General features: G+C 35.7%; 1 protein-coding gene across 11 annotated transcripts in view; it reads left to right on the top strand.

Annotated features, from left to right (window-relative positions):
* QKI (QKI, KH domain containing RNA binding) overlaps positions 1-24,535 on the top strand; it is a 159,908-nt gene that overhangs the window by 105,450 nt on the left and 29,923 nt on the right. For all 11 annotated transcript variants that reach the window (XM_040598388.1, XM_040598386.1, XM_040598387.1 and 8 more), the window contains one exon: positions 3,550-3,693. In XM_040598388.1, coding sequence (XP_040454322.1) covers positions 3,550-3,693 — 144 coding nt within the window. The remainder of the gene's footprint in view (positions 1-3,549; positions 3,694-24,535) is intronic.

Here is a 24,535-nt window from a genome sequence, read left to right as displayed (position 1 = left end):
GATGCCCAGTGTTCCTTCCCACCACAGCCATTTTCTGGTTCTCTGAAGTAATCTGGATTGTTCTAGCTGCAGTTCACTTCAAAATAGCCATAGTTTGTAGTTTCTTTCTACGAAGTTCTGCAACAGGGCAAGTTGTAGTCATTCTCTCCTGCCCATCTTTTCACCATTTTCTCCCCAAACTATTTAAAAAAAAACACCAACCTAACCAAGCCTTAAAGTCTTGTACCATATTTCATGAGTCTTGAGAAAGATACCTTCCGACTTGAATGCCAGCTATATTCAGTTTACTCATTCAGCCTTTTCTATAATAAAATGTGGTTGGGAAATGATGTTTCCAAGACTTGTTCCGCAGAAGACTAGTTCAATTTAAGGAAATACTCTATCTGGGGGAAATATATGTTTTTCCAAACCATCCTTTCATGATTTAAAAGGAGAATGAGGTAAGCATAAAAAAATTGCAGCTCGTAACTGCAAGAGGTTGCAGGTTATCTCTCCTCCCATGAGCCTAGCCCTGTCATACATTTTGCAACTGACTTTGAATAAATGATGTAGTGTAGATCTGAATTTCCTGCTTCTGATAAAAACAACAAAATAAATAATTAAACACTCATATTGATATAACATTCAACTAGCATTTTGAACAAACAAGACTTGTCTTGGAAAATTGTTAACCCACTAAGAAAGCAACCTCATGGGACAGAATGGAAGCAGTAGAGGAATTCAGAGCCCCAGTGTGTTGAGATAGAACAGCAGAAATTGGAAGCCCATTCCAGACTCTGTTGTCTGTTTGTGTGGGGGTTTTTTGGTTTTGTTTTTTGACCAATTGTTTTTTTCAAAACATAGTGTGGTCTTTTATTCTTCTTAACCTTTCTTTCAGTCTTACCGTTTGACTTAAGAAATAGTACTCTCCACAGCAACAGAGCTTACTGATCTATTTCATGACCATAGAAGAGCATGTGTAGATCTAGTTGTATACTAGTTCAGTTATCTTACTGATAAATATTTGTGCTGTGAGTTCTGACCTTAATAATACATGTGATTATTGACCTTACACACAACTTGTTCCATCTAAAAGTAAATTAGGGTGTGTGGAAAAAGGAAATATATATAGAATCATCTGTTTATTGTCTTTATGTACAGCTTTTTTAAAAAAAACTGAAAAAAAATATTTCATTCTGCAACAGAATAATTTAACCAATAGCTGAGATTGTTAATCTGAAATACTTGAACAGTAAGAGAGAGAGGCAGGCTACTTTGTTTTAGATAACAACATATTTTTCTGTGTTCTAAAAGTTACAAATCAGGCATACATTCAGTATAACAGTGTGCATTGTATTTTTTTGTTGTTGACAGGTTGTAACTCCTCCCAGATCTTCCAAGTTTTTGAGACTTTGAACCCTATAATTTTCATTATGAAAGAAATCAATGCCACTCAGTAAGGACGCTTTATGTTTGCCCACATCGTATAAGCATGTATGAGCATTCTTTTAGGAATAGAACTGTTTTACCTGGGGACACCTTTCCCTGTCCTTTGCTTGCCTTCCTGCCCCAGCACCCCGGTACTATAGTTGTGCGGGTTATCATGCATCTCACCTGTGAGTAAGTGGTACCTTTCCCATTTCAGTGTGGTGTCAGTTTACTACCAGCCGGTACAAGAAGAGGTAGCAGCATGTTTCTTGCTCTGCCCTCTGCTGGTTTAGGAACCTTCTCTCATTCATCATACCTGTAACATAATACTTTGTACTACCTGATATTAATATAGCTTCTCACCATCTTTAAAGAAAACAACTGACTCCTGCTTTGGGGTTAAAAAAAATAGTAATTGAATTGTTTAAATAGTAATAGTGCTGAGTTTCAGTCATGATTGAGTGAAATAAGCTGTAAATACCTTGTGGTAGATAGTACTTTCAGAGATTAAATTACAGCAGAGAATGTGTTATAACCCAGCTGTGTTTTGCATCAGGTTCTGTTTTACGGATGAGGGTTATTTTCTCTCTTTCAGCTTCTGAAATTCACGAAGATATTTTCAGAGCCACCATTGTTTAGAAAGTTGTCTAAGATAACATTAAAAAAACCCCACACTGTAGCTTGATATTATGGAGTAGTGAGTATGTGCAGACGTTAAATGAAGAATAATGAAATTTCCTTCAGAGTACTGGTTCTTTTACCTAAATTTTCTGTATACCTCTCATGATTCCATTTCCCCCCTCATTTTTATCCTCATCTATTCCACAAAACATTTCAGAGTTAAGGCAGCTGAATTAAAGATAGAATATTCTAAGTAACAGTGGTCCCTCAGGTACCTATGAATATGAAGTACAGCAAATATTTGTTGGTATTAAATCATCAAACATTTCCTTCTGTATGTCTGATTTCTTGGAAGAATTTTAATGTTAATGAAATTTGGGGGAAAAGACACATTTGCAATTAACTTTGCTTGCCTTATTTTTTTTTTTTAAATGTGAACCATTGTTAAGCCACAAATATTTGTCGTATAAACAGGAGGCTCTTCTGTTATGCCCAGGATTTTTATGCAGGCCTTTATTTAGATTCTAGTTATAATAAACCTTTCTTATTTACTGAAGTTTTGATTCTCATTCACACACACCCCTCCCCCTTTTTTTTTAACTTGTTCTATCACATTTTAAATACTGTCACATTTAAATTAAGTTTCTGGGAAGTTTAGCTGTTTAATAAAAGTAAAGTTTCTTCTGTGCTGTGTTCATTATATTATTTTTTGAAACACTGGTTATTTGATGTGTTACTTAAATTTACTGATATCTGTTTAAAAATGTTTACATCAAAAAAATGTTTTGTTTACCATGCCTTTCTGAAAACATTACTAAGGTTTAAATTTGGGACTATTAATGCCATTGATGTAAGAGAGTACCTTTGTAATGACAATTGTCTTGTTACATGCTCTTCTGTGACTTCAGTGTTTAAGCCTTGTCATCTCCTCCTGTCTGCCCTTCATGCAGTGCACATAGTTCTGCTTTGAAAATGGCAACTTCTTTTCTCTTTGTAATGTTTGATTCTTGAACCTTTTATTCATGACTAAAGTGATTTTTAACACTGAAGAATTGCTCTCTTGTCCTTTGGAATGATTCAGATGGAGTTTCTATGTATGGTTTCTGTTTCACTTTTATTGAAAATATTAAGTTTCTTAGCCACCAGTATATTTTATCAGTTTAAGCCTTGAAAGGCTCCAAATAATATTGAAAGCAATACTGTGCTTGTAGTACTTCATGTTCTTGTTACTTTGCTTGGTTTGGAAAGGTACTCTTAAGAAATCACATTTGTTTTATAGTCTTCAAAAAATAAAAAAAAGTCGTGGTTCCAAAACACAAACAAAATCCCCCAAAAGATATTTCAAAGCCCAAATTCTTCTTAAGTAACCACATAAAACAATTTCTACAGTATGGAGGTCGTTTCCCATCTTGCTGAAAATAGTTTGTGCTATTCAAAAAATTGAATGTGTCTAATGTATATGTAATTGTTTTATACAGAATGTAACAGTACTTCATAGTTTCCATGTTTTAATTTTTTTAGGAAGAACAGAACAGAGGCAAGCCCAACTGGGAACACCTGAATGAAGATTTACATGTACTTATCACTGTGGAGGATGCTCAGAACAGAGCAGAAATAAAGCTGAAGAGGGCTGTTGAAGAAGTGAAAAAGTTACTGATACCTGCAGTAAGTATTTGTACGCAAATATTTGATTTCTGTTTCCAGAAGTTACTTCTGAAATGCAATACTGCAGCAAGAGTAAACCTGTGGAGTAGCATCCTGAAATGAAGTTTAGATACTATTTTGTAATTCTCTAGCGAACTTTAAAACATCTCATCCCGGATCAAATTATTCCTCAGAACAGAGTAATATTTTTAATAGATTTTTATCTTTTTTTCCCTCATTTTAATGCAGGACATTCTTACCACCTTTAAAATGCAATGCTGAACTGTTTCAAACACTAGCTTTCTCACCTTCTTTCAGTATAAGGATAGTTCACTTTAAGGCTGGGGAAATACAACATGCTTTTAAGTTTTGCTTTGAGATGATTCTGATACTTTAAGAAAAGAAGGTATGTTTTCTTTGATCATCACATTGAACACCTTCCAAAAAGAACAAAGCAATTCAGGAACACAATATCAAAAACTTTGCTGTCAGTATACTGGGGAAAAATAAACATAGTGAAACTAGAAAATGGGTTGTCTTTCTCATTTCCTGATAATATAAACTGTCTTCTGCCCAGCTAGATGACTTAAAGCCTTTTGCAGGGACCAGAATTACCCTGTGAGAGCCCTTCTCTTAGATTGGCTCTGTATTCTCACTCAAATCAAAGTGACTCAGTGTGGCTGTATAGTGCATCCCATGCCATTAACTTGCATCTTCTGCTGATTTTTACCACCACTTTTGTGCCATTATAAAATGATAAAAATAAATTGTATCTTTTTCAGTGGAGGAAAATTTTCCTTATTGTGAGGAAAAATGGAGATGATCTTGTGAAAGAAAATAGTAGGTGGTATTAAAATGACCTAGTGATTTGGGGTGTTTAGTGAATGCTAATAGATGATGGCACTGAGAGAATGTGTGGTGACACATGGTGTCAGAAGACATTTTTTGAAGTTACCACAGATCAGGAAAGAGACTTAATTTTTGAATTAAAATATGGTAAAATATTAAGCAGGAAGTATGAAAAAAATGTAATTTGGTCCTCTTCACATTGCAGTGTCAATCTGAAAGCAGAAGACAACTAAAGAAAGTAGATGTTCAGAATTTATTCATTTACTAAAGAGATCTTGAGCACATAATATTGTGTTTATAGTCAAGATCAGTAATAGTAATAAGGAAGAGACTTTTTATATGGGCAAAATTTGAAACCCTGATGTTCTTTAGTTACTGTGCAGCAAATAGTTTAAAAAAATTCTCACAACTCAAACTTCCATGTAATACAGAACTAATTTAGTCAAATATCTGTTGATTCTTCTACCTCCCTCTTATTGCTGGATAATAGGACTAAAGGGTCATGCCCACGATGACCTGATAGGTCACACAAGCCCAGTATGTCTGAAGTACTAACATGTATGCTCTGTCTGTTTTTGTGTTATGCTTCATTTTTGGAGGTGGTGGATTGGGTGTATTTTGAGCTTCCAGAAAGAATGAATACATCAGTAGTTCTTCATTGTGATAGTGTCAGTCAGCATTTTTTCTTGAGAATATTCTGCCTCATTTAGTACCTTAATCAGGTGGAGGGAGCTCCATAATCCTGATTACAGAAAGGTTTTTTTCCCTTTAGAAAAAAGTCAACAGAGGGCTAACTATTGTCCAAATACAGCATCATTTGAAAAACATTTTGTCAATTCACTTCATTAACATCTTTATGTATTGTCGGCATAAGAAATTCGGGCAGTGCTTATTGCATGCGCAAGAGTTAAAGGTCCATTGGCTCTTATTTCTGAAAATTATGTCTCATTGAAACAGGCATGTGTAATACATACTAATGAATTAGTATATAGGTGAACTTGGTTTTTGCACTACCTGTTGCATCTGTTTAATTAGTATCGAAAAAGGCTGTTCAATTAAATTACGGTTTCAGGCAGTTTGAGAGTTGAAAAATTCTGGTTTAGGATTAAAATACATGAATTGAAAACTTCCATGAAGGAAGCCATAAACCTTGAAATAATCAGGGTAAGCACGAGGAAAAAAAGAAATCCTAGCTAATTATAATAAGATGTGGGAAACTGGATGTTGGAAGATTCCAAAGATGCTCTAAAATGTATGAATGTAAAATCAGAAATTCCTCTTCACATGGCAGAATACCTGCCACTATTAATGTTTTCCAAATGAATGACAGAGGATTAAAATAGATAAAAAGATATTAATATATTTTTGGTTTATCTCTGTCCAACTTGAATAAAATTTGTGATTATGTAGGAGAGAAGATTCGGTGTCATTCTTGCCATATAATGGCAATGTTTTGGTTTTCTGGGATACATTTCAGAAAAGCAAAGCTAGTGTTAAGAGATGGGAATGAGTTACTGATTTATTGGAATAATCAGTTACATTTATACTCAAGATATTAAAAAGTCTAATTACATTTTATAGCAACAGTGCACAAATAGGTACATTTCTAAAATGGATTTCCATGTGAAAGTACTTGGGTGAACAGAGGCTGTTTCAGTAGTAAAGTGTGTTTCTTCTCATCTTTATGAACCTAGATCACTAGTGATTGTTTTTCTTGTGGATGTGAATTGTTAATTACCTTTTTCACTTGCTCTTGGAGTTTTACTAAGATGGTGGTATAGTCAAAAGTTTGTCTTTAGAAATAAAAATGACAACTTGAGGCAGACTGGCTGAACAAGTCATTTTATCTCCCTAAGGAGAAAGCCCAAAACCTTTTTTTTTTTTTTTTTTTAATTGTTATTACTTTTTATTTTTCCATTTCTTTGGTATGAAACTTTAATAATAATAATAGTAGTAGTTGTTATTATTATTATTATGGCTTTACTGCACGTTCTTTAGGACTAATTCTTTTCCTCCTCCCATAGTTCAGTGAGTTACTGGTCGTTATCTGGACCTGCAAGATTTTATGTTACTGCTTCTTTCATGTTTTTCTCCAAAGAAAAAAAGGAAGAATAAAGCAGTCTGCAGGCTTTTGGGATCACATTGAGCTGTACCGGCCTTATGCCGCCTTGTAAAGTGAATCCTACAGGTTATTGATCTCTCTTCATTGTGAGAGCTTTGAGGGTTTGTTATTCGTGAGAGTTCAGTAAGGGTGGGCAGTTCTCTTGGAAAGGAAAGACAAAAGATTCTCTGGAATATGCACTGCAGAATGTAAGAAAAAAATAACGTATGAAATAATGCAGAGCCTGTGTAAGGGGACAAATGTAATAGGCGCTGTACCAAGTTACAGTGTCTTTAAGGGTTTGGAATTTTTTTTTTGAGGTCCTGGACAGTACGAATGAGTGTAAGGCTTTAATGTTCCAAGAAGTGTTAAATAAACTCTCTGGAAAACACATTTGGCTAAAATACTCTTTTCGTTATACAATTCTCCAGGTCTCTTTAATTACTAATTTGTCTTCATAGTAACTGTTTTTATATAGGATGAGGCACATACAACAGAATTCAAATTTCAGGCAAATACCTTTTACCCCTTTTTCCTTTGACTCCACATTCTTCCTTTCTAGAAAAAACAGATAATATTTCTGGATTCTGCTTAACTTATTCTAATTTGCTCTGAAATCAGTGTTTTTCACATTCTTTGTATTGCACTTCCTGCGTTGGGGAATCTAGTTTTACTTGGTTACTGCCTGCATCTTGTCTGAAGACAGCTGCAGTGAAGTTCCCTGTCAAATCTGCGTATATAACTTGCCACTACAATAATGGAATTTTAAGATTGCGATGGGTGGGAAATAAGAAGTAGAAGATTGCTTAATTTTGTTAGGACGTCTGGTTATTGCATTTAATAGTGACTTCGGACTTCTCAGACTTAAATATCTTTAAATTTAGCGATATGGTATGGGGGAAATACAATTTGGAACGTTCATCGTAGTAATGCTTGATATGTAAGCACTCTCTTAACTGTCCTGTTTCTCCCTGTTACTAGGATGTTATTTTAACGGTATTTCTATTTTTAGTTACTCCTATATACATTTCTTTATATAGCAGGAGAGAATATAACGAAGGGGCAGTAGTATTGGTAGAATATTTTATTTTTCAGTTGGATAAGTTAAAAGCATTTCTTTCCCGAAGACTGCCCTCAGCAAGTGTGGTGAGGTGGGGCTTGTTTATTAATTAAAGTACATTTCTAAAACCTTCCTTATAAGTGCAGTTGTAAATTTCCCTTGTGGTCTGTTTTCAACTTTTTACAATAAATTGAAGGATGTCTTCATTTTTACCCTGAGAACTTTGTGTGCAGTGAATTCCATACCAAAAACTTGATAGAAAAGAAACAATTTTGATTTAATAATTTTTCATCGTGCTTTAGCTTTAGTTTAAAAAAAAAAAGTGGATATTGTAGTACTGCTTTACAGAATTTGTTGCCCTGTAGCTAAGACTTGCAATAGCTTGGAATTTGAAAGATACTAGAAGAAGGTTTCATTTGTTTTAGCCATTAAAAAGCCACAATAAATTCTGCATGCGAGTTTGACTTCCCTGAATAGCTCTAATTCATTCCTGCATGATGTGCTGGTTTTACATTTTTGCTTTCACAAGTGAGAACATAGTGCCGCCTTCTATAGTCCCCCTGTTGAAATGTTGGTCATGCTGTGCAATCCATTGGTTGCTGCTTATTCAATTAAAATTATGAAATTTAATAAGTGATACAGTAGCAGAAAAAGGACGCTGCTGTCCTTGAAAGCTTTTTAGGAAATTTCTGCAGTACATCTGTCTGTCATTTCAGACGCAAGTCTCTCACAGTGCATGTCATGTAAACGATCAAAGGGAAGCTCTGTAGGTAGGGTAATGAAGCAGTCAAACTTCTTGGGAGTGACTGCTGGATACCATGTGGTAAACTTTTTGATGTGGAGGAGAGGTGATAGTGTGTTATTTTTAGAAGTGTGAAGCAGACTTTAAGTTTCCGTGACAGTATGAACCAAGGGCTGCTGCAGTCTTGCCATTCCGTCGTGATTTGCTGTTCCTGCTTCCTCTTTTGCATCAGAAAGTACTGGCCTTCATCTGACCGCATAGTGAGTCTGCTTGGTGGAGAGCTTAACCTTGGATTAGCTGACTTGCTATGGAGTCAGTTTTGGTTTAGCACTGACAGAAGTGACGGAATGAGAACACACAGCCAGGGAAAAATGGATTGCAGCAGACCACCCTTAGATAAACTTAAACTTCTGTAGAACTGTGGGTGACTATGTTCACCTGCAGACAGCATGAGAACAAAATAATCAGAAATTCAGTGTAGCATAACAGGACAGTAGAAAACAAAAGAGGAAAGCCTGTTAGTATGTAGGGTTTCCTCTTCTGTTTTTCAGTGTCCAGTATGTCTAGTACTTGCAATTTCAGCAAGTTATTCACAAGTTGAATAAAGAATTAGTTACACTGGGCAGTCCTCAAGTACATTCTGGTATGCATTTTAAGTCTTACCGTAATGCGAGTCTGAGTTGTAAAGAGGAGGACTCATACAGCAGCTCACGTAGGAAGTGTTTACGTATTGTACTTGATATGTTACTGCAATGTTAAATTTTTGAGTTTACACTAGTATTGAGTACTACCAAAATTATTTCAGGCCAGCTGCAAGTGTGAAGCAGCTCTCTGCATCATTGTCTATTGTGGTGGACCAGTGGTTCATTACCACCAAAATAATGTCTGTTGATGGAAATTATCTTTTTGAGACCGTATTACTACAAGATATCTAGGTGACTTGCAATTTCATTGGATTAAAAAACTTGTTTAAACTCTGTTAAATTCCTTAACTCTCCTGAAAGATCTTTGCAGTACTAAGGAGAAAACTAATATTATTTATCAGAATATTGTTCATGAGAGTGATTTTGAAAGAGGATATAAAATGTGCTTTTTCATATAATGATTATAGATTTGTTTTCAACTTTCTGTATTCAAAAAGTTGGCAGGTAATTAAGGATGAATCAATACTCTCAGATATTTCAGTTAATTGTTTTAAAAATTTAGACATGTTGTCATAGTCAGATGAAATGATGTGAATGTCTACTTTTATTAGCTTATAACTTAGGTAGCTGTTGATACTGATTCTTATTCTCCCACAGCTTTCCTTATACTAATGGGAGAAAGAAGCTCCTCCAGCAGTTATTCCTAGGTGGCTTAATCCAGCTGTTACTCTGAATCTTCTTCTAGACATCTTTGATGGCTTCTAGAACCCAGGGAAATCAGTTAATTGTGTCTATATACAGTTAGTGTTGAATACCCTGTCTCTTTTCCCCTTTTCCTCCTTCTCCAAAATATTTACTGGAGTTATATACCACTCTCCTCTGTTCCATTTATTTAAGGTGTTACAAACGTATGACTTGAGAAATAGTAGATTGTAATTTCTGAAAAAGACCTTGGGAAATGTAGAAAATAGTTTCTTCTCAAAGAGAAACAAAGAAGCTCTGTTGCCTGAAACTCAGTAGGTACATGCCCTTCCAAAGCAGGATAATACATTGATTAGGAGCTCTAATTAGGTTCTGCATGGGTTTTGTCTGTCTTCCAGAAGTGTGCTTAATCTATTTGTTTTTTGGTAGACATAGCTGTGAAAGAAAAAATGACATTGACCTATTATGGTAATTAATTCTGTGGTATCTGTAACTTCTTTTCATTCTTCGTCCCATTTTTTTAAACTTGCTTCCTCTATTCCTGGCTATTTTTCCAGTGTTTCTTGTAGTCTCTGGGTTTTTTTCTCGCATCTCTCTGTTCGTTTTCTGTTGATGGCTCTAGAGCAGAACATGTAAGCTGGGATCTTTGTATAAAATCTTCTTAAAGTATTTCTCCCTTTATGCAAGAAGGCATGAGGCTCTGATTCTCCTTGTCTGTCTGTCTTGAAAAAGATGACGTCTTGACAAAGATGACAAGCAAACTGCAATGAATTACCCATGCATTCTTTTCCTTATCATTCATTTCTAGTTGCAGCTCTTTTTTGGTTGGTTGGTTTTATTTTTTTTGAAATCACAGCCCGGTACCTTAGTGGAAGAAATACTAATTATAGGACTGTGACTCCTGGGGAGACATAATATAAAGAGTAGAAATGTGTTGTCCTGCACTTTTAACACATATTTATACTATATATTAATGAAACTGTATTAAGAGGTCAAATCACTTTATGTACGGGTCATCTTGGCAGTGTTTCTGGAGGGATCGTAGCCCTTGCAAAGATGTTTGTTTGAGGTAACAGGAAAGCAACCAGTAAACATTTCCCATTTCAGACTATTTAAAGCATTCTTTATTGCCAGTGTTAGTTTTGAAACGTAGATTTCTAATTATACAAAAATAAAGCTTGTCATACAAACATCTGTGGTTTAATGCCGACTATAGCCTTCAAGTTGCTCTACATTATTCTATTTTGACGTCATAACACATAAAATTCTAACCTTTGGAAAAGTGCCTGGGTTTTTCACTTACTATTCAATAGAAAACTTAAGTGTTTCTTTTTAAAACCAGTACAGAAATGCTTGAGCTTCCAGTGAAGGACTAATAAGATTTCTCTTTCTTTCTTAAGTTGTGTGTAGGCTAAAGCTTTAATATGGAAATGTTCTGGACCCTGTTAGTAGGAGAAACAGGTGAGCATGGTATAAGAGATTGGAGCTAACTATTTTAAATAGCTTGCATCATTTTGGACTGGGCCATTTCTTACATACTTTAATTTAAACTTGAGAGTGGTAAACTGTCCTGGAAAATGAAAGATTAGATTAGATGTTAGTGGAAAGTTGCATTTCTTGGAAGACAGTTATTAATGAGAAGCATTTAAGACTCCATTAAGCAGTAATTTTTTGTGTGTGTGTGTTCTTGGAAATGCTATTTTCTTACTCTGTTTTTTCTTATAGCATATGTATTTTAATAAGTGTGTTAAAAGTTCTGACTTAATTTTCAAACATACTTTATTAATAAGGACAACTTAATGAAAACAGAACTGCCTTCTATATTTTCAGTATTACCATTGTGAGCTAATTTTTAGTATTTTCACAACATCTGTGTACATAGTTACGTTCATCAAATTCAACTTGTGTAGGAAAGTGAAGTGTGTTTTAAATTTCACATCACTTGGAATTATTGGATAGGAGGAAATCTGGACACCAGAAAATTTTAGGAAAAAGTCAGGGATCTCTAACACTGTGTCCAGTCTTTTGATATTGCAACCTCTTGTAAATGGATTGGAAGATGTGAAGTTTTCTTTTTGACCCAACACAGATGTAGATACTAAGAATTTCAGTTGCTTTGTTTATAAATAAATAGATCCAACCTTTGATAAATACTTTTCTAAACAGTCTCCAAAAATGTACATTGCAAATCTTTTTTCATGAGACTGGAAAAACCAAAGCTCCAAAACTACCATTTTGAGTTGGCTGATCTTACTACAAAGTTAATTTGTAGTAATTTTGATGAAAACTAATTTTCAGTCATATGATTGCATACACCGCTATGCTCTCATCTTAGAAGTGGCTTCTTTGGGATTTATTCACTGTGTGTCCTAGTTTCAAAACAAAATTTAAACCTTGAGTACCCTGGCTTTCTTGGGAACCATAGTGACTATACTGATATAGTTGTACCAACGCAAGCAAATGATACATCTGGAAAGGTGAAATGAAACTAGAAGTAGTAGTAGAGATTTGTCATATGTAGTCAAAGGCACTTGAATGCTGTAGTGAATGGAACTGTTGCAGGTATGCAGTTCTAGTTCTTTGCTAAGCCTTTTCACTGTCAGTGGCCTTATTTTTCTGTATCTGTTGGTCTGAGCTTTTAGGACCTATAGCTGCCAGATTCTTAAGGAACAGTTTTCAAGTTTTAAAATGAGAGCTTGCTTGCTTAGTTTGTTGGAATTTGTAATCAAAAGCAGTGCTATCAACAGAGATTGTTGAATAATGAGATCTTCATGTCATATTGTGCCAGAAAGCTGTTTGAGAGAGTATAACTGCTTGTTTTGCCTTGGAAGATAAATTGTAATAGACAAAGGAATCTAAGAGGAATGTTTGAATTTCTCCCAATTTTTTTAACCCACATACATAGGGTACATGGAGGTAATAATGTGCTAATCTGATTTTTCAGTTAATTATATTTCTTGTCATTTGGAATGATTAGACCTATTGCTGCAGTGTTGGTAAGAAAACTGGCTTTTCTTAAGTCTGCAAAAGCAAGGCCTGCATTTGTCTTTCAGTAGTCATTCCTGAAATTGCTGATTGATTTCCAAAGAAGGTAATTGGGCTGCAGAGAGGGACTCCTTCAGTGATCCTCGCAGTATGAGCTTCTGTCTTAGTGCATGGTGGAGAACTTTGCTAAGAGGTGCTTTATGGCTTGGCAGCGAGAAAAGCTTCAGGGCGATCTGTTACTCTTGAACATCCAAAGGTCAATTGGCTTTAAGAAAGAAACACATAAAAAATAAGGCTTTAAAAATTCCTCTGGACATAGAAACACTAGTTTTCTACTATGCTAGCAAAGATACACTTCAAATAAATGTTAACTTCCTTATCTGTAAATGTGGTGATAACTCCTTAAGAATTTGTAAAATACTGAGGGGTAAGTATTTACTTTAAAAAATACATTTACATTTAGATATATATGAACATTCATTACTGGAACACTAATTCTTTTGTAGCAATCTGTATGTTGTTTTGCAGGTGGTCCTTAAAACAGAAGAATGAGCAAAGTTTATGTTGTCCTATAAGATTGGAGATTATGGGGGAACTCTGAAGGGTTCTTGGCATTCGTACAGAAACTTGTGCTAATAAGAAATAGTTCCATTGATTTCAGTGTAGAATTAATTTTAAATTGTCTTGAAAGCTTTTGTTGCACAAGCCCTCTTGAAAATTCTGTGTATTACTGAAATATTTTTCTGGAGGAACTTTTAAAATAGCTCCATCCAGCTGTGTAGCCTTCGTGCTTTAAGGCTTTAGTAAACCAGGTATTAAATGATATGTCTTGTCTTCCTAAAAAAGTAAATGGGAAGATCAGCAGTTTAACAGTTACCTAGGAGTCTTGCTCAACTGGGCAGCCTTAAAGAGACTCTTAACAGTACCATTTCAGAAAATGTCATCTCTTCTTGCTGTGGAAATCATACTGCTGTGCTTGGAAAATAGTGGAGCGTGTCTGACACAAAAGCTGATAAATAGTGCCATTTATTCTGATTATGCCATAATTTACATTCTATATATTTTGCAGCTGTTAAAAGTAATCTGTTTGTAGCAGTCCCAACTGCTTATATATAAGCAACTTACATATAAGTGTTAATCATTATTAAATAATACTTTCTTTCACTAGTTACTGTAGCTGGGATTTTTTTTAAAGATCTTAAGCGAGTCCAATAACTAATCTCATTAAAATTAATAGCACTTTGTACATCTGAGGTATACAGGATTTTCTAAAAACTCTAGTCTTACTTTTAGGAACTTGGAAGTAAGATGCACAACTATTGATATGATAGTTATGATCAATGGTTTAGGTCTGAAATCTAGGAACTGTTTTTTACTAAAAATCTCAAATTGATTTGGAAACTTTAGAAAGCTTTGCTAAGACAACTTTATGAGGATGTAGTTGAGGCATAATCCCCAACATAATCTAGGTGCTGTTTTTGTTTATTTTTGCTGCATTTTAATCTGTTCAGTCATTTTTGTTCAAAATGAGAATTACATATATCCTTTCAGCCCAGTTTTAAGGTTGAGGGGGAACCAAGAAAACTAGATATGATTAAATGTCATTTAATGAAAAGCACCTGTGGTTTAAGGTATGGCTTTTTCTTACTAGATTCAGCAAACTTTTTGATGGAGGTGGCTGTATTAGGTCATGGGGGGTGTGTGTGTGTGTGAACCCAACGCTTACTCCTTTTGATGTTCTGATACCAGTTTGGGTTTTTATAAACTTTGCTTTTTACTTTCATGTCTTTCACAAAAGTGTCCAAGTAGAATCCTGTTTAATTAAAATAGTTTATTGGCAGGAAACCTTAACTGGCATAAGAGCAGTAAATATCGCTCCTTTATGACTCCTCTAAACATCTTGTATTTCAAGGGAAGCTTATGTAAAAAGTAGAAAAATGAGGTTTTGTTTTCAAGTGTCTTTAGGACATTACCATGTAGTTTCAGGAAGAAGTCTGAGAGTTGTAATTATAGAAATTAAACGGTAAATGTCTGTATTCCTCTAAAGCATTAATATTATTAGCATGTGTTACCAATCCAAACAAATAATACACTTAAAAGCATAGAAGAAATCGTTTACTGTGGATTTCTGGGGAGGAGAATCTTTTTGTCAAATGATCCTTTGAAATGCTCTTCTATACATACCTTCACACTTTACTTACAGGGCATCCTTTAGATGTCTTACTAATTAGACCAGTTCTCTTATCTGGCTTTGACCTCAGGCATATGGCTACACTTCCTTAACTTTATTAAGGAGCATTTTTGTGTTTCTGGTCATAAAAGTGTCTTTTCCTTAAAATAACATGGATATACGTTGCATTTCTGACAGAAAACATCGTCTGTCCTGTGTGGGACATAATCCACAGTTAAGAGGGACAAAAAATGGTATGTGGAAGGAAGGTTGAAGGAGGCGTGGTTAAACTTAAGTGTTTCCACTGAGTTTCTTGGAAAAGAGAGAGTATTGTGACTGTTTTAGGTGACTGTTCCTACACTTGTATCAGTGTTTGTCAATCCAGAAGAATAAAAGGATCTGATCAAGATTTGAGTCCGAGTTCCTTTTCCTACAAGAAGTACTCGGTGTTAATAGTGCAGGGCCTTACTTTTCTCGTGATACCTGAAGTGTGGCATCGTAGGGATGCTAGCAAGAGCATAGCTTTCCTGTCCTTTTTTGTAGGTTTTAGTTCTGCACAGTTGCATAAGGGAGGAGAAGAATGTCTTAAAACCAGAGTAACACCCTGCTTGGAGAGTGCTCATAATCCGGAAGGTTCCGATGTGAGCGAAATTGCCTCTCGTCTCAGTAATGAGCACTTTCCTCAAGTACAGTACCCTGGTGCATCAATCTATCCACGCTTGCTTTTGGAAGTAGTCTCCTAGGTCTTCTGTAGGCTCTCTGCCACCTCCCAGAATCTTTGCTATACATTATGTTCTGCTGCATCATCTCAAATAATGTTGCTTTCAGAAAGTGGCAACAACTGATATTTAGGAATCCTTGCAGAGTCCTGCAGCCTCCTCAAAAGATGTTCTGGGAAAAGAATTCATAAAATAGTATATGAACCGGCCTGTCACTTAGGCCTGTGCAGTTAACAACCAGACTTCACGCTTGCAACTCAGAAGATGTACAAAGAGCAGCTTTGTTTCCTTCTGTATTCTATGCACACTCAACAATTTTATGTACTGACTTGCACCAAAGCCTCTGCTATGTTATTTGCTCGTTACCTTGTCTTCTTGTAGGTAAACCAGCTGAGTTTTACTCTTGAGATTACCTCTTACTCTCCCTAGTAAGACTGACAGTCTGTTGTACTGTTCTGCCACTTTCAAATGTAGAACAGATAAATCTTTGTTCTTGCTATGATTTCAGGACTGGTTCCTGGTTTCGAGGGTGTCTTTTGTTGGTGCCAGCATCTCTGCTACTTCATGTATGGGCACATAATGACAAATATATCTATGGATCTTGAAAAGATTGGTGGTTTGAGCAACTACACTTTTTGCCTGTGGAAGTATTTTTATCTGAACTCTAGCATCTGTGGGTCCATTGCTTTGGGAAAGTGCTAAGAACCGTATTTACGTCAGATTTAGGATTTGGATATGTTTTCATTTCTTCCCCGTAGGCCAGAGACACTCTCAGTTCGGAGCAGACTTTTCTCTGTCCACATGTCCAACAATCCTCAGAGAAGCACTGTCTTCAAACATCAAAACAAAAAAAAGATAAAGCATCACGTTTTTCTGTATCTAAACTATGAACGCGTAGATGACGACTGTTGTCTTTTTGCAAAGGATGTGGTTGATCCTGCTTTGAATATTGTATCTCCACTAAATTTCAGGATGAAGTTTACAAAAATAACATCCATTTCCTACTTACCATGCAGAATTAACAGAGCAATGTTGGACTTCTCGGAGGTTATGCCATTTCCTTCTCAGAGCAAATTTCACCCGCTGAACATAATTGGAATCTTTCAGTAAGCACAGCAGCTGTTTTGACTCTGAGACTCAGGTCTCTTGGCACCCATGTGCTTAGATGACCTCAGATGCCAGATTTTGAGTGATTTGTGAAGAAATAGTCAACCTTCCAAGTTTTCACATCTGTTGCAAATCCTGGACGGTGTTTGTAAAGGGATGCTATTTTGTCTTTTCTCTTTGTGCAAAGGATAATTATTGTCTCTGACAGGTGAACCTCACTTGAGATAGAATAACACAAGTCTGTAGGCTGCAAATTGGTACAGGCTTGTACATCCAGATCCTGGAACTGGGGACTTCATGGATGTCTTCCAGCTGCTTTCCCTGGGCAATATATTCTGCCAGTAATGGAAAGTGTGGCAATGATGGTTTCATGTCAGGAATAATTAGATATTGGACGATCCTTCATAATATGCAAAGGATCAATCGGCACCAGTTGTCCTGACTGTCCTGTTAATTTCTCAACAGTCCTTTGGAAGCTAAAAAGAAAAGCCACTCACACTCTTTTCCATAGCCAGTCAGATTCGTATTTGATTCAGATTTTTAAATACTGAATCTCCTGCTCTCAAGAATGACTTGGACATTTAAGATGAAGATGGAGTTTCTTGCCACAGCATAGTCAACTGATTTTGGTTTCTGAAGTGTCACACTAGCCACAGAAAGAAGGTGACCTTTTTTGTAGAAAGAAGTATGTACCATAATTGAAATATTCTATTCCTTTGATTTATTGTTTTGACTTTTTAATCCTAGAAGAATTATGTCATTTTAAGACTTGTGAAGATTTTCCTGACTGAAAAAATAGAGATTGCTGTAAATGTGTTCTGGAGCTTGTAGTTCCCAAGACCATATGTCTCTTCTGCATCACATAGTTAATAAAAAGTTACAAGAAAGTAGTGTTCTTTGGAGAAGATAACTCATTAAGAACATTAGTATACTTCATCCTTATGCTATTTAAGTTTTGTTTCTGTAGGTTAGGTGAGAGTTTTCCTTCACAGATAAATTTCTAAAGACAACTTCCCTGAGGAAAGTTTTTCTGTTGCAAAATAGAATTTCCGAAATAGTTTGGTAATGTCAGTAGATTGAGATTTTTGAGCAAATACCTTTATCAATTGTTGGTTTACTATGATGGTTCTATGGATAATATTTCCCAGAAATGACTGCTTAACCATTACTGTAACATGTTTTCAGATTTTATATTCTCTTTAAAGTGTGGAGGGATAGTTAATTTATGTACTGCACTGCAAAACATACAAAAAGAAGTTTGTGGTAGGGAATAGAGTAAGTGGTTTTTCTCTGATTGCTGCCGTTCTATGGTACGTTACATGTTTGCACTTAATACGTATTTTGTAGTGCAGTGGAGATTTAGGCCAATGCACTTCCCTGTGAATCAGGAAATTGTTTCAAGGGTTTCTTCACAGCAGGTGTTTTTACCCTCCAAAAATTAGTCTGTTAAGTAGGTACTGGAAGCAGCAGCAAGAAGTGTTCCAGGTATGCAAGAATAAATTGTTTCAAACTAAAAAGGGCAAAGGAAACTTTCAAATATCACCTTTGAAGATCTTTCTTCTTCACAATGCTTAACGATATTTTTAGAAGCTAATTTCTTTTTGCAGTCACACTTTTCTGAATGTTATCCATATAAATCTTAGACTGTTGAAATAAGAGCTTCCAGAAAGGTTAAAACTGGGGGCACAGATTATGATAAAGGTTACTTGAACCTTTTTTAGTAAATAGATAATCTACTTTCATCATCAGAACTAAAGCAAAACCAGATTTTGTTGTTGTTTGGTGGCTTATGGGGTAACCAAAGAAAAAAGAGCAAACTCACTGCAATACAAAATATGAAGGCATCTTGTGATTTCAGAAACTGTCCGGGTGGGCTGATTAACTGTTCACAAATACTTAAAAATGACCAAAAAAAAAAAAAAAACCCAAAGCAACATGGGGAAGTGCATGTGGTAATCTGTTATTTAACATCTTAATAGGGCAAATGGAGCTTTCTGTTCATAAACTGCCAAATATAAGAGTACATTATAGTCTTCAGCCTAGGAAATTATCAGAAACCCCAAAATGAAAACGAAATTGTGTCCTTACTAAAATATTAAGTAGTAACACCAGCCACAAATTCTTACTTGGTTTAAATGAAGGCAAACAATATTTCTATAGTTGAAGTTTGAAGTTAAGCTTTTGTTAGAGTGGAAGTGGCACTCATTCATCTGTAGAATAATTTGTATGCAGTACTTGGGAACATACTACATTTAGTATGCATTGTTGGTACCTCGCATGTAGTATGCATTGTTGGTACCTCGCATGTAATATGCATGTAAACTTCAATATCTTGATGTGCTAAAGAGAAATTTTATACCAAATACTTAACAGAGCTGCTTTCTTGTATGGGTTTCTGCGCTGTTGCTCCTGTTTAGAGTAGCTGATCTTCTATTCTGGTTGTAGTACTTACACTGTATGTAGAGGAATATGTGCAGTGTTTGATGCTACACTATAGGTACGCATTGAGTGTTTCACAGGAGTATAAAGATATGTAACAGTCTTCTAGAACAGCAACAGGCACTTAAAAAAACCAATATATTTTGGACAAGCATTATTAATGCATCAGTATGGTTTCATCTCAAATATTCCTTGCATCTCAAAGTACATTACTTCAGACTGTTTGTACCTATTCTTTGGTACTAGTTGTAGAAGATAAGGACTCTGCTTCATTAATTGGGCCAGATGGGTCTGACTGCTTTCGTAGATGAGTCAGCCTACACTTAGAAGATGTTTTTAACAATATGGCTGTATTTCATTAGAAATGTTTCATGATAAAATTGTCTTTGGGTCTCTTGTTTGTCATTGCATGTAGGATTTTAGAAATAATCTGTTCTTAAAACAAAAATGCAATAAGTTTAGAATACTCAAGTATTTTTTTAAAATGAAAGTTACTGAGTTTAACTTTCTCAGATGTTACGAATGGAGCTAACATGGAATTTAAAATCATACTTGGAGAGAACAAATATGAGATGTCAGTTATTATGACATTTTAGATGAAAAGAGGAAACAGACTATGTTTTAAAGTTAAATACATTGCTTAATGTGTTTCTAACGTTTTAAAAGTTGGCTTTGCTTCCATTTTGTGTAATTTTCTATGGATGTGTCTTATTTTTGCACATCTAGTTCTTTACTAGTTATGATAAGTTTCCATCTGGAGAAAGGAAGAAAAGTTGTTGTGATGTTTACTGTAAGTGTTCTTGCTTTAAAAGAAATAGTGATATGACCAAAACTTAAGTAGTTTGTAGAAAAGGTGAAAAGTTCATCCTTGTGCTTTAGTTTTATAAATAACAGGATAGTCGTCCTTAGTCCTGTGTTTTGAAAGGTCTGTCTTTTTCCAGATACATTTCAGAATTTTTCCTTTCAAAACAGTGTCACCAATGGTCATAACTTTTCCTGCAACAGTTCATTGCATTTTTCCTACAACAGCTTATTAATAAGTGTAACTCCGTTACACTCACACCTGTTGCTTCCTTCCTTGCTGTCATCTTGTCCTGGGCATGTATCTGAAACAGCTTTTAGATTTGTGTGCTGTGTTCCCTGAAATGACTCAGAAAGTACTGAGTCTAATTGATTTCATCTCATCAGTGAAATCCTTAGTGATGCTACATGATGACTAGAAACAAAAGCAATTCAGGTAGGGTCAGTGGTAGAAAACATAAACTTGACCAAAACTGGTATTCAACAGTTTGTTCTTTTTCTTCACTGACTGACTTGCTTTTCAGAAATGTCGGTTAAATACTTAGCTTAATAAGCAAGTAAGTGAAGCAAATGAAAGTCAAGCGTAAATGGGGAAAAAATGGGAAGAATACAGCACTGAAATAAATTACTTGAATTTAGTGGATCTTCAGCTTTCAAGAAAAGGGATAAAAAACTCCAACTAAGAGGTACCTAACTGCAGTGGTTTGGTTTCTGAATAGACAAATCAATGTAATGCCCTGATATGAGATTGTCCTGGGCATACTATACCATATGAAAGGCACAGCACTATGCCTCATTATGAATGAAATGACATAAAACTACTAAATAAAACGATGGGGTGATTTACAAGCATCTTTGATATCTGTGGCATCTTTGTTTTGTTTCTCGAAGCTGAGAAAGAGATGGAGTGTTAAACAAAACCAAATTAACAAAAGACTTTATTGGATAAATGTGGGAGAAGCGTTGGTATTCGTGTATCTCTGAACCTTGTAGAAAAGTTTTAGCAATACATTTATGACAACAGCCTCAACCCTTTTTTTTTTTTTTTTTTCTGTAAAAGTGAAGAAGTCATTTTCATTTACGAGTTTACAAAGCTTTAACTAAGGCATATCAATAAATGGGTTTCTTCTGTGGGCTATAAACAGGAGAGGAAGTAAATCTTCATAAGCTTATAGAAGTAGTCACATTTATTGAATCTTAGGGGTATACAGGTGAAAGGAAGTGAAAAGTCATTCAAGATAGATCAGTTGTTAAATGTAATATTGAGAAAGAGGGAGGTCAGGTTTGTAGCCAAAGGATTCCCAGCTTCAGCAGTTACTTTGAAGTAAGGACCTATTGCAGCCAGTGCTGTCAACTACAGTACCCCTAACCTTATAGTGCATCTCAGCCTGGTTCTTCTGCAAAGGGAGGGAGGCTCTTCTGAATACATTATTACCTTCCTGAAAAGGGTTATGAGATAATTTTGCAGCCATGGCCATACCACTTAGTTTATGATTCTATAAAATGGATGTTTGGTTAACCACACACCTGTGACTTTTTTCACTGATGAAGCCCTTGTGCAAACCAGCCATGTGCAGCTCACTGGTATGGACATTGTTCTCCAAGTTAAATGCCATAGAATTCCTCAAATTCAGTGCCAAAATGATCTAGCAGTACTTGGTCAAATGTCTGTCTTTATGCTGTCTGACTCTTCCACTGGATGGAGCTACAATATTTAGTGGAACCTGAAATGCAGGCTGATCAAAACTAATCCAGATTCATTAACATACTCCATCAGTAGCTAACGGAGCTATCAAGAGAGAATCCCTTAACACTGAGGAGTTGTAGGTTATTTATAAAGGAACTATGGAAGATTTAAAAATAAAGTAATAAAAGGTACAAACCTGTTTTCATGTGCCCAGAACTCTTAGTAAAGAGGTTTATACTAGAAAAAATAATTAAGGGTTCATAAGTTGGTAGCCACTATGATCTAGTGCATTTGCTGTCTCTGCCTAGCTTTCTTTTGGGCAACTCCTGTTTTCAGTAGCCATGCTAAACCGTTGGGGTAGGGTAGTTCTGCCACATTAAGGGGGGAAGAAGGTAGTACATATAGGAAACAATAATCAGATTTTACCTGAAGATTTAGCGCTTGTTTTTATGATCACTTGTAACAGATGACAAGTATTTTAAGATTCTTCCAAGAACATTTCTCTAAATGAGTTGGAAGTTGATAGTCTGGGGGAATGTTGGTCTTGTTTAATTCATCTCGGGGAGGATGTTCTCTTGTCTGATTTTCCAGCTGCTGTACACATTTGGAATACCCATGCCTCCCCTTTTCCCACTTTTTCAAAAACAAAAGTTACCTTCCACTTCAGAATACTAAGAAAATACATTTTATGGGAGGATAGTGAGACCACAATCTTCATTCCTAGAAGACAAAATTAAACCAGGGTTTAGGCTTTTGCAATACATTAAATGTTGGTCCAGAGACAGCAAATGTTTATTCTGTTCAACATTGAGCTGCTGTTTGCATTTCAATGGAAGAGGGAACAGCTGGGGCAGAAAAGCAAGGGAGTGGTCATTAGTTTCCCTCACGTTTTCTTGATTAAAAATGATGGGGGAAAAATCATTGTCATAAAACCCACACACACCCTTCTCAAAATAAGTAACACTGTAAAAGGACCTGCCCGACTTAAAAAATTGAGATATTCTGGTGACAGTGAGACACTGGGTGCTTACACGTTCAATATAATGACACAACAGAATATTCAGTAGTGTTTTGTGTAGTTCTTTGATCTGTAGTTTATACTGTTACATGCGGTATGTAATAGTGATAGCAGAGGATTAATTTCATTTGAGAGGTGACTAAATATCTTCGCTAGTCAAAATGCTTAACTTAGCGGTTCAGTTGTCTGCTTTGCTGTCATGCTCCTTGGTTTTTTCCTCCCTTAATGTTTCTTCTGCACAACTTAGCTGATAGAAGATTCTTCGCCTTCGCAGTCATGGAGCCACTCTTGTAAAAAAGCCACAATATGAGCGTACATCCCTTCCTGTACACAAAGGTATTGCTACTGTTCTCTGCCATGCACAACCATTTTAATCTGAATGGGAAATCTGTCTAGGGACCCGAGTACAGTAATTAGCAGTCTCTTCAGAGTGTCAGAGCAGAATTACCATTGTAATGGTTTAGCTGGAGGATAAAAGGATTGAATTTGGGTCTGCCTTCCTGCCAAACTAAATGAGTTGCCATGGGAATTTTCAAATATAAGAGGCGTTTACTTAAAACAATTTGGCGGGTTTGAATAAACTCATAAATTACGGGGTTTAGAGGAGAGATTCCTGCTTTCTCTGGCATAGGCTGAACAGCAAAGAAGGCTGTTAGAAAGCTGCTTACATCCTTAATGAGAATAAGTTGATCCATGCTCCCGTGCAGACTATCAGCTTATTAAGGCTAAACTGTTTCTGCTAAGTACAGTACAGTAAGCACATCTTGAGAGACAGAGTTTGCAGCAAATCCCTGGAGTAAAAAAAACAAAATCTGATTGCTCTAAATGTAAATTGAATTTCCTTTGCTAGATTAGATCTATTTTCAAGTAATGCTATTAAAAATGGTTCTCTGTATTGTTTCAATAAACATTAACCTGCTATTGATTTCAACTTTCCTCTGTGCATGTAATATTTATTACAACACTTGTCAAATCTGCTTCTGAAGGGGGAGGAGGGCATTGAAGGTTTCTTTTGAAAACAAATAAGGTGTTATGGCCCTTCGAACTGTTTTTTTTTTTCAGGTCACATGTAAATGTTTTCCCAGCTCAGGCCTGCCTTCTCTCTGAAGGGAGCTGGGCTTTGACCTGGTGACTTCTTTGTCAGCACCAATGCTATTGAAATGTGAGAAGATGGACTTGGTGCTTTCACAAATGCCTCAAGTGATGAACATCACTTATGCTTGTTTAACCTTCAGTTGTGCTCAAGAAGTCAGCTGTAGTAGTAAGAACTGATGACCAGTGTTTTGCAATGCTTGTTTGGAAGCATGTATTAATGTTCTCCTAGCCACTTAGATTTGATAACTTATGAAAAGGAATAGGGAAGCTTATAAGTGCTTGAATACTTTGATACTAGATTTAAAAATATGTATTCAAGGACATGCCATACTTTAAAGAGTGCTATATTTTCCCCTAAAATACTTTATATTGGGTATATAGCTTAAGGCTTAAATGTTTCCTTGTGATCCTTTTAAGTATGTATCTCAAATCTTTACTCATCATAACTATTAGGTTATGGTGGAGGAACTAATTAAAAAGAAGTACTGCTATAATGGCAGTAATTTAGACTTTTGTTTAAAGCAGTAAAAATATGCTTAGAACTCCTTGGTTTAATCTTACATCACTAGCAGGAATCCTGTAAATTAGCAAAGGAAAATAGTAAATTTCTGCTGGTGATTCAGTAGTTGAACAGCTGCTAAGTTCTAACAAATTCCTGAACTGTTACTAATGATGCAGCTGAAACTCTGTTTGGTAGCCTCAGGGTACTGTTTCTGTGAAACCTTAGAACTAGCTCCAAAGAAA

This window comes from Falco naumanni, chromosome 6 (assembly GCF_017639655.2).
Source record: "Falco naumanni isolate bFalNau1 chromosome 6, bFalNau1.pat, whole genome shotgun sequence".
Lineage (NCBI taxonomy): Eukaryota > Metazoa > Chordata > Aves > Falconiformes > Falconidae > Falco > Falco naumanni.
This window is presented reverse-complemented; position numbering and strand designations above follow the sequence as displayed.